This window comes from Peromyscus leucopus, chromosome 15 (genome assembly GCF_004664715.2).
Source record: "Peromyscus leucopus breed LL Stock chromosome 15, UCI_PerLeu_2.1, whole genome shotgun sequence".
Taxonomy (NCBI): Eukaryota; Metazoa; Chordata; class Mammalia; order Rodentia; family Cricetidae; genus Peromyscus; species Peromyscus leucopus.
The window spans coordinates 52,651,390-52,663,486 of record NC_051076.1 but is presented as its reverse complement, the minus strand read 5'-3'; the positions used below and the strand labels follow the sequence as shown (position 1 = coordinate 52,663,486).

The 12,097-nt window shown below is 42.0% G+C and overlaps 1 protein-coding gene across 1 annotated transcript in view; it reads right to left on the bottom strand.

Moving 5' to 3' along the window:
* Window positions 1-5,053: 5,053 nt before the first annotated feature.
* Window positions 5,054-12,097, bottom strand: part of Camsap2 (calmodulin regulated spectrin associated protein family member 2) — an 88,822-nt gene continuing 81,778 nt past the window's right edge. The window contains 3 exon segments of the mRNA XM_028857534.2: window positions 5,054-7,931; window positions 8,318-8,436; window positions 11,027-11,142. Of these exon segments, the coding sequence (XP_028713367.1) occupies window positions 7,626-7,931; window positions 8,318-8,436; window positions 11,027-11,142 (541 nt within the window). The 3' untranslated portion in view covers window positions 5,054-7,625.

Here is a 12,097-nt window from a genome sequence, read left to right as displayed (position 1 = left end):
TCACAGGCCTCCCCTCTCCGGACTGTGGGACTAGCCACTGGGTTGACTAGGCTGTGGTCCTCCTGCCCTGTCCAGGGTCCTGGATTGTCTTTGGGATGAAGGGAGAATAGCGTGTACGTTTCATCTCAGTTGGTATTGTTTTCTCCCCTCCCCCACAGAGGCTATATATAAAGTTTCAACTTTTCCCACCACTCATTTTTTTTTTCTGTAAAAATTTTATCATGATCTTCAAGAACATTTTTTGGAAATTGTACTTGCTGTTTTCGTTATAAAGTTTCATGAAAGTCACCCCAGATTTGGCTCTTCGACACAATCATACTTAACAGGCTGGTGAATTTTTCTCATTCGGGGAAGGATGTTTCCAAAAATAAAGTGTCCACATACTCCCATTATTCTTAGGTTTTAGAAAACATTGTATGTTATCTATTCTCCACGTACTTCCAACTGTTCAGCCATATTTGCCATTGTACCTGGTTTATCGTCTGCTGTTCTCTGGGTCACAAAAGCCCACATTTTTTTATGTTGCTTATTTTTTTCATTTAATTTTTTTGCTTTTCAAGACTGGATTTCTTTGTGTATCCCTGGCTGTCTTGGAACTCACTCCACATACCAGGCTGGACTTGAACTCAGAGATCCATCTGCTTCTACCTCCAGAGTACTGAGGTTAAAGGTTTGTGCCATCATTGTCCAGTGCTTAATTTTTTAAGCACTTAAATCCAGACATTTTGGTGGTTTTGGTGCTTTTGCTATGGTTTGTGATATTCAGATATTCATGTCCTTATGTAGTATAATCATTATTTACTGCTAATTTCCATAAACTATTTATTTTTAAGATAAATCATGATCATTTGATTCAGATAGTTTTCCATATTTTTCTCAGCTATTTAAAAAAGTTTTTAATCTTATAGCTTCAGTCAGACTTGTTGCTGTTACCATTTTCAGTTTAGAAGGTTACTTCCTCTTTATGTGTTATGGTTTGAATGCGAAACGTCTCCCACGGGCACATGTATATCAATACTTGGGTCTCCAGCTAGTGGCATTGTCTTGGAAAGCTGTGGAACCTTCTGGACCTAGAATTTAGCTGGTGGATGTAGGGCTGTAGCGGAGGACCCTGAGGCACACAGGCCACCCCTACTCCTACTCTGCGGATTCCATCACACTCTCTTGGGCTGTGCTGGGCTGCACCCTCTTGAACTGCAAGCCGGAAACAAATCCTCTCTCCTCTAAGCTGCTGTCAGTTTGTCAGAGCAACAATAAAAGTTAAGACATGACGTGTGAACACTGAGCTCTATGGCCATTATTGTTAAAGACTTACTATGGGTATGTGGAAGCACCCTTAAGTATATGCATCACATGACGTGTGCCTGGTGCCCATGGAGGCCAGGAATCTTTGGATTCCCTGGAACTGGAGTTAGAGGTGATGGTGAGCCATGGGGTCTACTATACTGCTTGGTGGTTTCCTCACCAGGCATACTCATCTCCAGCTGTCCTGCTCTCCAGGAGAGTATTCTTCTTGTACACAGCAGCTGGTTAAATGTACTAAGAATCTACAAGACACCTCATCCAGGAATCTTCAAGACTTGACCACCACAGTTCATGGTACCTGGTGTCACTCTGGTGAATCCCTCAGGGCCACACATTGGATGATAAAGAGAAATTGGTAGAATTGAAACACAGCTTTCGGGGCTGGAGAGATGGCTCAGTGGTTAGCAGCACTGGCTGCTCTTCCAACCAGGGTTCGATTCCCAGCACCCACATGGCAGCTCACAACTGTCTGTAGTTCCAGTTCCAGGGGATCTGACACCCTCACACAGACATGCAGGCAGACAAAACGCTAGTGCGTATGAAATAAAAATAAATCATTAAAAAAAAAAACACCACAGCTTGCACTCCACCAAGTTGGGCAGTTGACGAGGAAGTTAGAATTTGAATCTCAAGGGTGAGTAAAAACAAAGCAAAGCCCTATCTTGCTTCTAGACCATTGATGATGCATCTTGAACTGGGAGTGAGGAATCCTTTACTCACTACTAGTAGGATAGGTCCTTTGTAGTGTGAGTGTGTTATCAAGGGGCACAGGGGATAGATGATGGCCATTCTGGTCCTACCCTGATGCCTTACCACCTGAGATGGCTCGCACACACAGGCAAGGGGCCCATCACATACTAAACATCTCAGACGTTCAATGATCTTAGAAACTTTCAGGTACTAAATGTGGGGGAGCTGGGAACGGACACTGAGTCAGACATGAGCACTGGGCTTTGGCCTAGAGGATGAGTCAAAGTGAAAGCCTTGTGGCCCGCAGCTGTGCGACTGTCCCAGGGCTAGATCTACCCCAAATCTCTTTGGTGGCCCTTGGAGGACATGGGGGAGAAGAGCAGGGGCAGAGCTGGAGACTTGGGAGGAAGGTAGCTTTCAAGGAAAGTGACACTGTCTTCCTGCAATGTAAGGTGGTTGGTTTGTTTTTCTTAAAGAAACTCACCAGAAAATTTAAAGAAAAGCAGCAGGTTAGTCCCTTTATATAAAAATGTCCCCCCCCCGAATTTGTTTGGGAAGGAAGTAACATTTTCTTATTGATGGTAATTACTCCACCCTCAGAAGCTTCTGAGCTACTTCTTCTGTCCCCCTGCCCTTACTTCCCAGGTTAGTGGGAATGATGCAAACCTCTAGCTGCTTGAGGCAGAGCCTCATTAGTCGGTGGGAGGGCAGCGTCCCCTCCCCAGTGCTGATTCTGCCATTCAGAGAAACCAATTCTAAAGTCACTTTCAATATGGGCTGACTTTGTGAACGGCCCCTTCCTGCTTCTGGGCAAGGCTGTGTCAGGGAAGTTAACAGACACACAGAGTGGGACTCCAAAGGCTTCCTCTCGAGCAGGGAACATGTATTAGAGAAGATAAGCCATCCTGTACCAGTAACCTCGACCGATATAAAGTAGACTGTGGCATCCTGCCTCGTGTCAAGGCCAAAGCAAACTTAAGGGTTTCTGAAGATGTGTGGACAAACGAAAATTCTCTGTGGTTCCAAGCACTTGAGATGACTGCCTCGGCTCTCCAGTTCTCATGTAGTCCAAAACACAATGCTGAACAATAACATGAACAGAGAAGTCCTTATGATTCGACCCCTACATCCCAGTCTTGTGATAGCTTGGAATGTCTTAGTTTTCTGTCTTGCTGTGACTACAAATATTTCCCTCTGGTTCGGTCACGCTGAAAGGGGAGCTGGGTGAGCCCGTTGTTGACAAAGACAAGGTTTTGACCAGTGGGGACGTGATGAAACTGGCGTTAGGAAAACAGCACGGAGGGAGACCTTTTGAAGGTTCTACAGGGCTAAGCATGAGCCGTAAGGGCCTGGCCACCCCTCGGTGGCAGTGAGGACGAGGACCATACTGGGTTTGGTGGCTGCCCGAGGTGAAGGTTCTTCTGTTAGCAGGGAGGGAAGGAGTAAGAGACTTTGAAGGTGTTAGCCTAGCACTTGCTGCAATTTGCCTCACAATGACAGCCGTTCTGATTAGCATGTGATGGAATCTGTTTTGATTTGCAGTTTCCTGGATAAGGATGTTAAACTAGGCGCACTTACTGACCACTCTTTTTTGAGAACCGTCTCTTCAGTTCATCAGCTCCTTTATCAACTGGCAGGTGCTTTTGGTGTCGAGACCAGGAAACATCAGATCCCCTGTAACTGGGATCACATACAGTGGTGAGCTGCCATGTGGGTGCCGGGAACTGAATTCTGGGTCCTCTGCAAGAGTAGCCATTTCTCCAGCCCCCCCTATATATTTTTTCAAGGCAAATATAAGGCACTTGTAGATAAAAGTAGCTTATGTCCTACAGTGACACTAAGTTTTGGTGTCTTAGCATCCGACACTGGGACACTGAGGTGCTTTTAGGAAGCCTACGTGCCCCAAGATGCAAACAGGAAGTGATTCAAAGTCTAGATTTTCCTATTTGAGAAACAACTCTGACATGTGTATTTCCCCATCCTCCATGAAATGACACAAACCCCACACATCTGATTTCTATAAGAAAATCTGTCATTCTAAAGGCACAGATTTTGAAGTAGCACTGTTGCTATGGGATGATGGCGCCTCACTCGTTTCAGAGTTTTTTTTTTCCAATTCCTGGTTCCTAAGTCATAGGTTTGCAGCTGTTTGATTCATTAGATTTTACTATACATTATCTCTGTGTAGAGGCTAGAAATAAAGATGTCTGTCCCTGGGGCTGGAGAGATGGCTCAGAGGTTCAGATCACTGACTGCTTTTCCAGAGGTCCTGAGTTCAATTCCAGTAACTACATGGTGGCTCACAACCACGAAGGCAGAACACTGTATACATAATAATAAAGTGTGTTCCTGTTCACTATGGAGTATTTTCCTTTTTCCCAGCAAAGTTCACCCACTTATTAGCCAGGTGAGGGGAAAGCACCATGGTTTATGTATATTTCTCTGATACACTCAACCTTTAGGATCAAATATTTTTATTCTAGAAAATTAAACTATTGGAGAATATTGTGGAAGTGTAGTTACATTCTGAGGAATGAATATCTTCAAAGAGGTGGAGCTCATGCCAATGCCTGAGCATTCTTCAGGCACATAACTGTGCGTGGAGGTTTTTTTTTCGGTTATCCGATTTTTTCCTGCCCTCATCTGAGTAAGTAAAATGAGCACAATCCAAGTGAAAGCTAGAGAGGGGTCAAGAAGCAGCTCATGGGTCCGGCTGTCCAGCTCACCAGTCACCCTACAGACTCGAGTATGCATACTGCATACTGATCACCTCACTGGAGAGGGTGTGAAGTCATGTATGAGGGACATAAACATACATGAACCACACATCCTATCTGGGTAAAGCATAGAAACTTAAAAACTTCCTAACATCACCTAGAGAGGTATTCAAACAATGTTTAATATATTAAAAATTACGTCTTATAAGTAAATATTCAAATCGTTAAATTTAAACATAAGCTGAGAGACAGGAAAACTCCATAGTGCAGTCTCCTGAGTCCAAATAATTTTATCACAGAAGACCAGACCGCTCACACATCTGATTGAAGAATCCGAGCCATTTGGTGCCATGCTTTTATTCAAATGAAAGGGGCACTACACTGCACCAGGAACTAGCAAGTCCAACAGCACTGACGGCACGTGTCCTCTGCAGTGCTCAGGAGTGGACAGGAAGCACACCACACGCTGCACATTGCCCAACAGTGTCCATGAAGTCACGGCGAGGAAGGGGACTTTGGCTTTAAACAGCCAAATAAAAACGGCAACAGTCCTCCAAAAATCAAACTGAGAAACAGAGGAATTAAAAACTTCAGAAGTTGTGTAAAGTAGCAGAAGTTGACAGGCCACACTGCTTACCATGACAAGGATTTGGCAATTTAAACTGACTAATTATCATGGTGATCTGACCTCCAACGACGACGACAACGCTTGTGGTGTTTCAGTAAGGTTGACGGAAATCTCCAAACTTTATGGAATGGCATATTTTCATTTGTATAATTTTAAAACATAATTTAAAAAGCTGCACCATAATAAAAAAATCTGCAGTCTAAAGAAATATATCTGTATTCCTCTTGCATTAATAAAGTAAAATATACTGAGAGCAATGAGCTTCGTGGCAATATTCCCACCCTACCTTTAGACACTAGACATTCAGTTCAGCTGCTGGCTATACAGAGACAGGTGTGGTTAGTGTTCATTAGCTCTTCCATTGTCTTGCATCTAACTTTCCTTTATTCATTACTCAGAGGACATCAAGAAGACTGCTTTCATAGGTAAAAGACCGGGTTTAGTAATATAAAATGCTTATTAAATTCCTTTGTCTATTATTCACCTGTTTTGATTAGGTTTGTTCATAATTTTTAAACTAGTCTTATTCTAAGGATATATTTGTTTGACCACTTCCTTCTAATTGTGATAAAAATTGGTGTCTGAAAGGTCAAATGTGAAATCCCCCATTTTTAATATCATATATACATAATATGTATACATTTAAAATATAAGCGTTACATATCCTGGTCTCTTACATGCGAGCGGTAGATCACAAATAGTTTGAGCTACACATACATTTTGCACAGGTTTTGGAAAAAAAATCCATGAAATTTTTTTTTACAGTTTTAACAAATATACATAAATATAAGAACATAAATTACAGTAAAATATTGACAGCATTTGAGAAAATGTTGCAAACCCAGATGCACTGATACCTAAAGGCCTTATAATAATAGTAAAGTACAGCTCAGGGACATCCCACTCCATTCTGCTTTTTAAATAAGTAAATACATCACATGAGACATGAGTTCTCTCTCTAAACAACTCAATAGAGAAATGTACATATTTTCATCTCTACATCCCATGAAGGAAACAAACTACTCTCTCATTTATAAACAATATGTCTCTCCCCCACCCCCCAGTGTACACAGCCGTCACAACACGGAAACATAACAGGTCACATGATCAATCAGTCAATTCTTTTCCTGAGAATGAAGTTTTTCCCCAACTAACCCTCTGGGATACTTGCTAAAGAACAAAGATAGTACAGAGGAGATTTCAAGTGTGTCCTTAACCTAAGCTGTTCCACTGGAAAGGGATTAAAAAGAAGGAAAACCCAGTATAACTAAAATAACATGAAGCTACTTTTAAATCAAAATGTAGCCCTTTGTACATGTTTAAAAACTCTAAATGTCAGTTCTCTATTGGTTATAAATAGAAAGGCCTCCTGAGAACTGCCCAGAAGCCTTACATTTCCATACTGAAAGGAGACAGACGCTCAAGTGTTACTCCTCACTTCGGCCAGCTTATAAAGTGACTTTAAAAGAAATAGAAAGTGTTTTTGTTGTTGTTGTTAAAAGCACAATCTAAATGATTCTGAGTTGGCCAGAAGTGGTGTAAAAACGGCACTGATTTAATCAGCAGCTTCTTACAAGATACTCTGGGTAAGCTTGTGTGGTCTGCAGGGAACCCACCAGCAGCTTCTTACACCTCCTTACTTAACAGAGAAATGTTAATACTTGTGTGAATAATAAATACAGAATGTAAATACTTAGAATGATTCTTGCAAATGCTGTAACACCATTAAACCATGAGGGCTACTGTAAAACCTAACACTAGTGTTTCTCATAACATCATAAGAAAGGTGCAAGTTTCTTCTCAATGTGAACTTTCTATTTTCATGATCTCCACATGAAACAAAACACAAAGACAGCTTAGAACAAACCCCAGGAGAGAGGAAAGTAACAACAACAACAAAACCATCTGAAGATGTGCACGCATTGTATAGGGTTAAAAAAAAAATACAACACATAATTTGTCTTCTAGCCACATTTCAAGCCTATGTCCCACTGTGTCCATGAGAATTCAGTGCTTCAAGGTCTCTAACACCAGGCAGGCGACCCTGGTAACATACAAACCTCTGTTTGTGACTCCAAACATTTCCTTCATCACTTGCCCTTATCACCTAGAAGAATCTTCTGCACTCCAAAACACTGTTTATATTCCAGTTGTTCACGACAACAGAGGTAAGGTCCAGTTTTAATTGATAAAAATCTTGTTGGCAATTAGAAAGATTTTCTACAGGCAGGAAAGATGAAGTACAAATTTACCACAAAGGTTCTGAAGCAAGCATTTCCCGCCTCCTATGCTTTAGTAGGTAAGAGTTTTTTGGGTGTAACTGGTCTTTTGGTTTGCCACAAGTGACTATGAATGGTAATCGCATCCACACTAGCAGACAAAGTTTTAGCAGGTATGTGGCTAAACTGTTTCCTGTCAGAATTGTACTTGTAAAGCCCCTCAATCATCTTTTTAGTGATAGATTTAGGGCCTATCCCAGTCAGTTTATTGATTTCTTCAGTTTCTGGGCAGTAAGTATACAAAGACCTGAACTGGCAGCCTGAATCCCGGAACAAGATTAGGAAATTGTTGGCATCTGACTTCTCCATTTCCTTTAGAATAGAAAACAAAAACAAGATAACAATAAAGCCATAAGATTTTATTGAATGTTTATATAACAGTTAATATTTCTTGCTTAAAAGTTATGATATACTTGAAAATCAAAATTTATGTTAGTATTTTTGGCAGTACTAGGGATCATTTACACATGCTAAGCAGGCACTTTACCACTGTATTCTACCAAAAATGTCCAAGTCTGCTTACTCTTTAACTAAACTTGAGAGTGGAGTAGCTCCAGCTCACACTAACACATCTCTACCGACCCTTCTCACACTGCTGAAATGCCAGGAGCCCTCCAGAGGACCTTCCCCTGCATTGATCCAGAAGACTCTCAAGTCCTGAATGCTACTAAACTTAATTTTCATGAAAACATGCTTACCTCTAATATTTTTTTCTTCTGACCTTCATTTACTTTCCCAGCCAAACAGCAGTGAGCTAATGCGTTCTGGATTATGTGCTTATTGGATTTTGCACTGGGTTCCTTGTAGAGCTTTGGTCCTGTAGTAAACATTTACAACCGTTACAGGAATGACATTTCCCACACTACCAGTTTTCCATGATGTGAAGGCCCCTGTACTTACGACACTGCAAGAGAAAATCAAATCCTGGACTTGAAGGACTTTCCTTTCTTTTCTTGAGACAGGGTCTCACTATGTAGCCCTGGCTGTCCTGGAACTCCCTCTGTAGACCAGGCTGGCCTCGAACTCAAGAGAGATCCGCCTGCCTCTGCTTCCAAGTGCTGGAATTAAAGGTGTGTGCCACCACGTCCAGCTCTTATGGTCTTTTTAGGGGCTACACTCCAGCTACAACATGGTTTTATTCACACCGGTACACATTTGGGGGTTGTGGCTTTGTGATGCTGTCCCATGAAGGCAATGTTGGGAGTAAGATATTGCTTGTAATGTTACAGTTTCCTCCATCTTTCCAGGCTGGATAGATTACTGACTGCTGAGCTTAAAGGGTCCAAGAGTCATTTTAGTTTAGTTTTGTTCTCTTGAGACAGTGTCTCACTCTGTAAGCCCAGGCTGGCCTGGAAAAAACTATGCAGTCCAGGGTGGCCTCAAACTTAAGGCCATCCTCTTCCCTCAGCCTCACAAGTGCTGGGGTTACTGGTATAAGCTACCATATTTAGCTTTAGTATGCACGAAGGCAAGAAAAGATACTCTTGGGCAATAGCTCAGGCAGTAAGTGCTTGTCTTGCAAGAACAAGGGTTGATGTGAGTTGAGTGCCCCAGAACCACATTAAAAAAAAGGGCTAGTGAGGTGGACACAGGCAAATTAAAGAAACCCCATGCCAAAACACACACAGCTGGGTGTAGTAGCATATGTCTTTAATCCCAGCTCTCAGGAAACAGGGTGGGTGCATATCTGAGTTCAAGGCTAACCTGAGGTACTCATTAAGACTGTTTAAAAATCCGAAAGCCCCCTCCCAAGTCTTCTGGCTCTGCATATACACACAAACAAAAACAAAGAAAATCATCTTTTCAGGGTGTTCAGACTGCTCAACTTTACAAACAGAGGCTGACAGAGTAACAGGGAAATACTCTCCAATCTCACTCTAGAGGCTGTCAGATGGGCTGGAGAGATGGCTCAGTGGTCAAGAACACGGGCTGCTTGCTTATCCAGAGTATCTGGGTGTGATTCCTAGCACCCACACAGGTCTACACAACCATCTCTAACTCTAGTTCCAGAGGATCTGATGTCTTCCTGATGCAGACCCCAGGTATGCAAGGGGGAACAGACACACGCAGACAAGACACTCATACATAAACAGGAGGTTGTACCACAGCTACAGAATTAAGAGGAGAAGGGGGAGCCAGAAAGTAGATACAGTCTCTAGCCGGTCCCTGGCTACTTAGGTACGGGTAAGGCTTCCAATCCCGCAAACTCACAAGCACACGGGACCGTCTTCTGCTCTTGCACACACACCGTTTCCTTCTTTGTTGTCCCATGTTCTCTCTCAACGTGTTGCCACCTTCCCTCCTTCTCTCTACTGCCTCATGTCTTTAGATGTATCCTCACTTTGTATTCTTTGATTTGATTCGATCATGCCACCCACAGAGGCTGGAAGAGAACCCGGAGGGAACAGGGTGCTGAGGACAGACACCCTCCCAGATCTACTGCATTCTTCTGACCTCTAGGTTCCTGAACACTATTCTTTTTTTTTTTGTATATATAATATATAATTTATTTATTTTTATTTCATGCTCATTGCATATATGTCTATGTGAGGGTGTCAGATCACTGGAGTTACCAGACAGTTGTGAGCTGCCATGTGGGTGTTGGGAATTGAACCCGGGTCCTCCGGAAGAGCAGCAAGTGCTCTTATCCACTGAGCCATCTCTCCAGCCCCCACTATTCTTTTTTTTTAAAAGATTTATTTTATTGATTATGTATACAGTGTTCTGTCTGCATGTATCCCTGCCCAGAAGAGGGCATCAGATCTCATTACAGATGGTTGTGAGCCACCATGTGGTTGCTGGGAATTGAACTCAGGACCTCTGAAACAACAGTCAGTGCTCTTAACTACTGAGCCATCTCTCCAGCCCCTGAACACTATTCTTATCACTATTATTTTGGTGGTGCTAGGGATTGACCTCAGGCCCTTATACAAGTCAGGCAAACACTGTTAGATGTATCCCCAACCTATATTTTTTATTTTGAGACCGTCTCATTAAGTTACCTGGTTATAACTGAAGCTCCAATGTTAGGGGGAGTTGGGGAGTCCTTAGGGATAGAATTTCCTTCAAATATTTATGAGGAACAATATTTTGTTGGTAAAACTTCTCTAAGGTTTCTTTGAACCTAGATTACCATCGACAAATGGCCAGTAATATTAAGGCAGATGGTGTCTAAGTGGCATCTTTAGTTTTGCTTAGAAACCTACCTTATATTGCAGGGGTGAACACTGCCTCCTTCAGTGGGTTGTATCACTGAGGGGCTGGCACTCAGAGTGACTGCTTTCCTTACTGTGACAGACACTGTGTTTACACCACCAGGTGAACCAGCAGCTCCTCCTTCATTGCACCCTACATTGTTCTCATTAGTGCGTCAAATCAAAGCACTCCCCCAAAGTGTCCACACTGACCTGTGTATTCTGTTCCAGAAGCCACCGAAGAAGTTGTTGATGCATTTTCCCAGTCTTTCTCACCATTTCTACTGCCACAGCGACTTGGAGATAAGAAGCCTTCTACAGACTCTGACCTAAACAACGAATGACTCATGTTTTATGTCTCAGAGACAGAACGTTTGAGTTTCTGAGCATGAATTTGATAGTATCAAGCACAACAACGTAGAGCTTTAAAAATGAGATAGTGCTAATACTGTGTCTTCTTTATGGCACATTCTACTGTTGGAATGAACTTTTCCATATGAAAACTGGCAGCCTGCACAATAGAATGGCAAGTCAATGACAAGTCTGAGAGCCAGAGAAGCATGCTTTGTTGATCTGTGTAGGCGGAATTTTTCTGTCCACTGATTCCAAAATAACCACAAAGAGGCACAAATTTATAATTATAATATTAATTATAGATTCTCAGTCGATAGCTCAGCTTATTACAAACTAGCTCTTACAACTTAACCCATTTCTATTAATCTATGTGCTGCCCCAAGACTCGTGACTTTTGCCTCTATTCCATTTTGTGTGTCTGACCTGTTCTGCGTTTGGCTGGCATCTCCTCTGACTCCACCCTTTCTCTACCTAGCATTCTCCCTGTGTGAGGCTGTCTTGCCCAATCTCTTCCTGCCCAGCTATCGGCCAATCAGCTTTTATTAACAATGAGAGCAATACATATTTACAGTGTACAATGATTGTTCCACAGAAGATGTGGGTCTTCTAGTTCAAGGTGATACTGATTCTATCTAGTCTGTATGATAAAGAGTGTAAGAGACTTTATATCAGCGTGTTAGATACAAAGGCTCCAAAATGTGAAATTCAAGTAAGCAAGCTGCTTTGGGGGTTATTCTAATGTCACTGTCTTCAATGGGAAGACAGACTTTATTTTTCTCTTTCTATTATTTAATCATAGTCATATTAAATTACTATTAGTATTTACAGCTTATAAAAGTATTAATGTTAATTCAAATTCTAAGAGACTGCAAAGTAAATTGATCATTTATTATAATCACTGTATTTAGTTATTTACTTATTGTGTGTGCT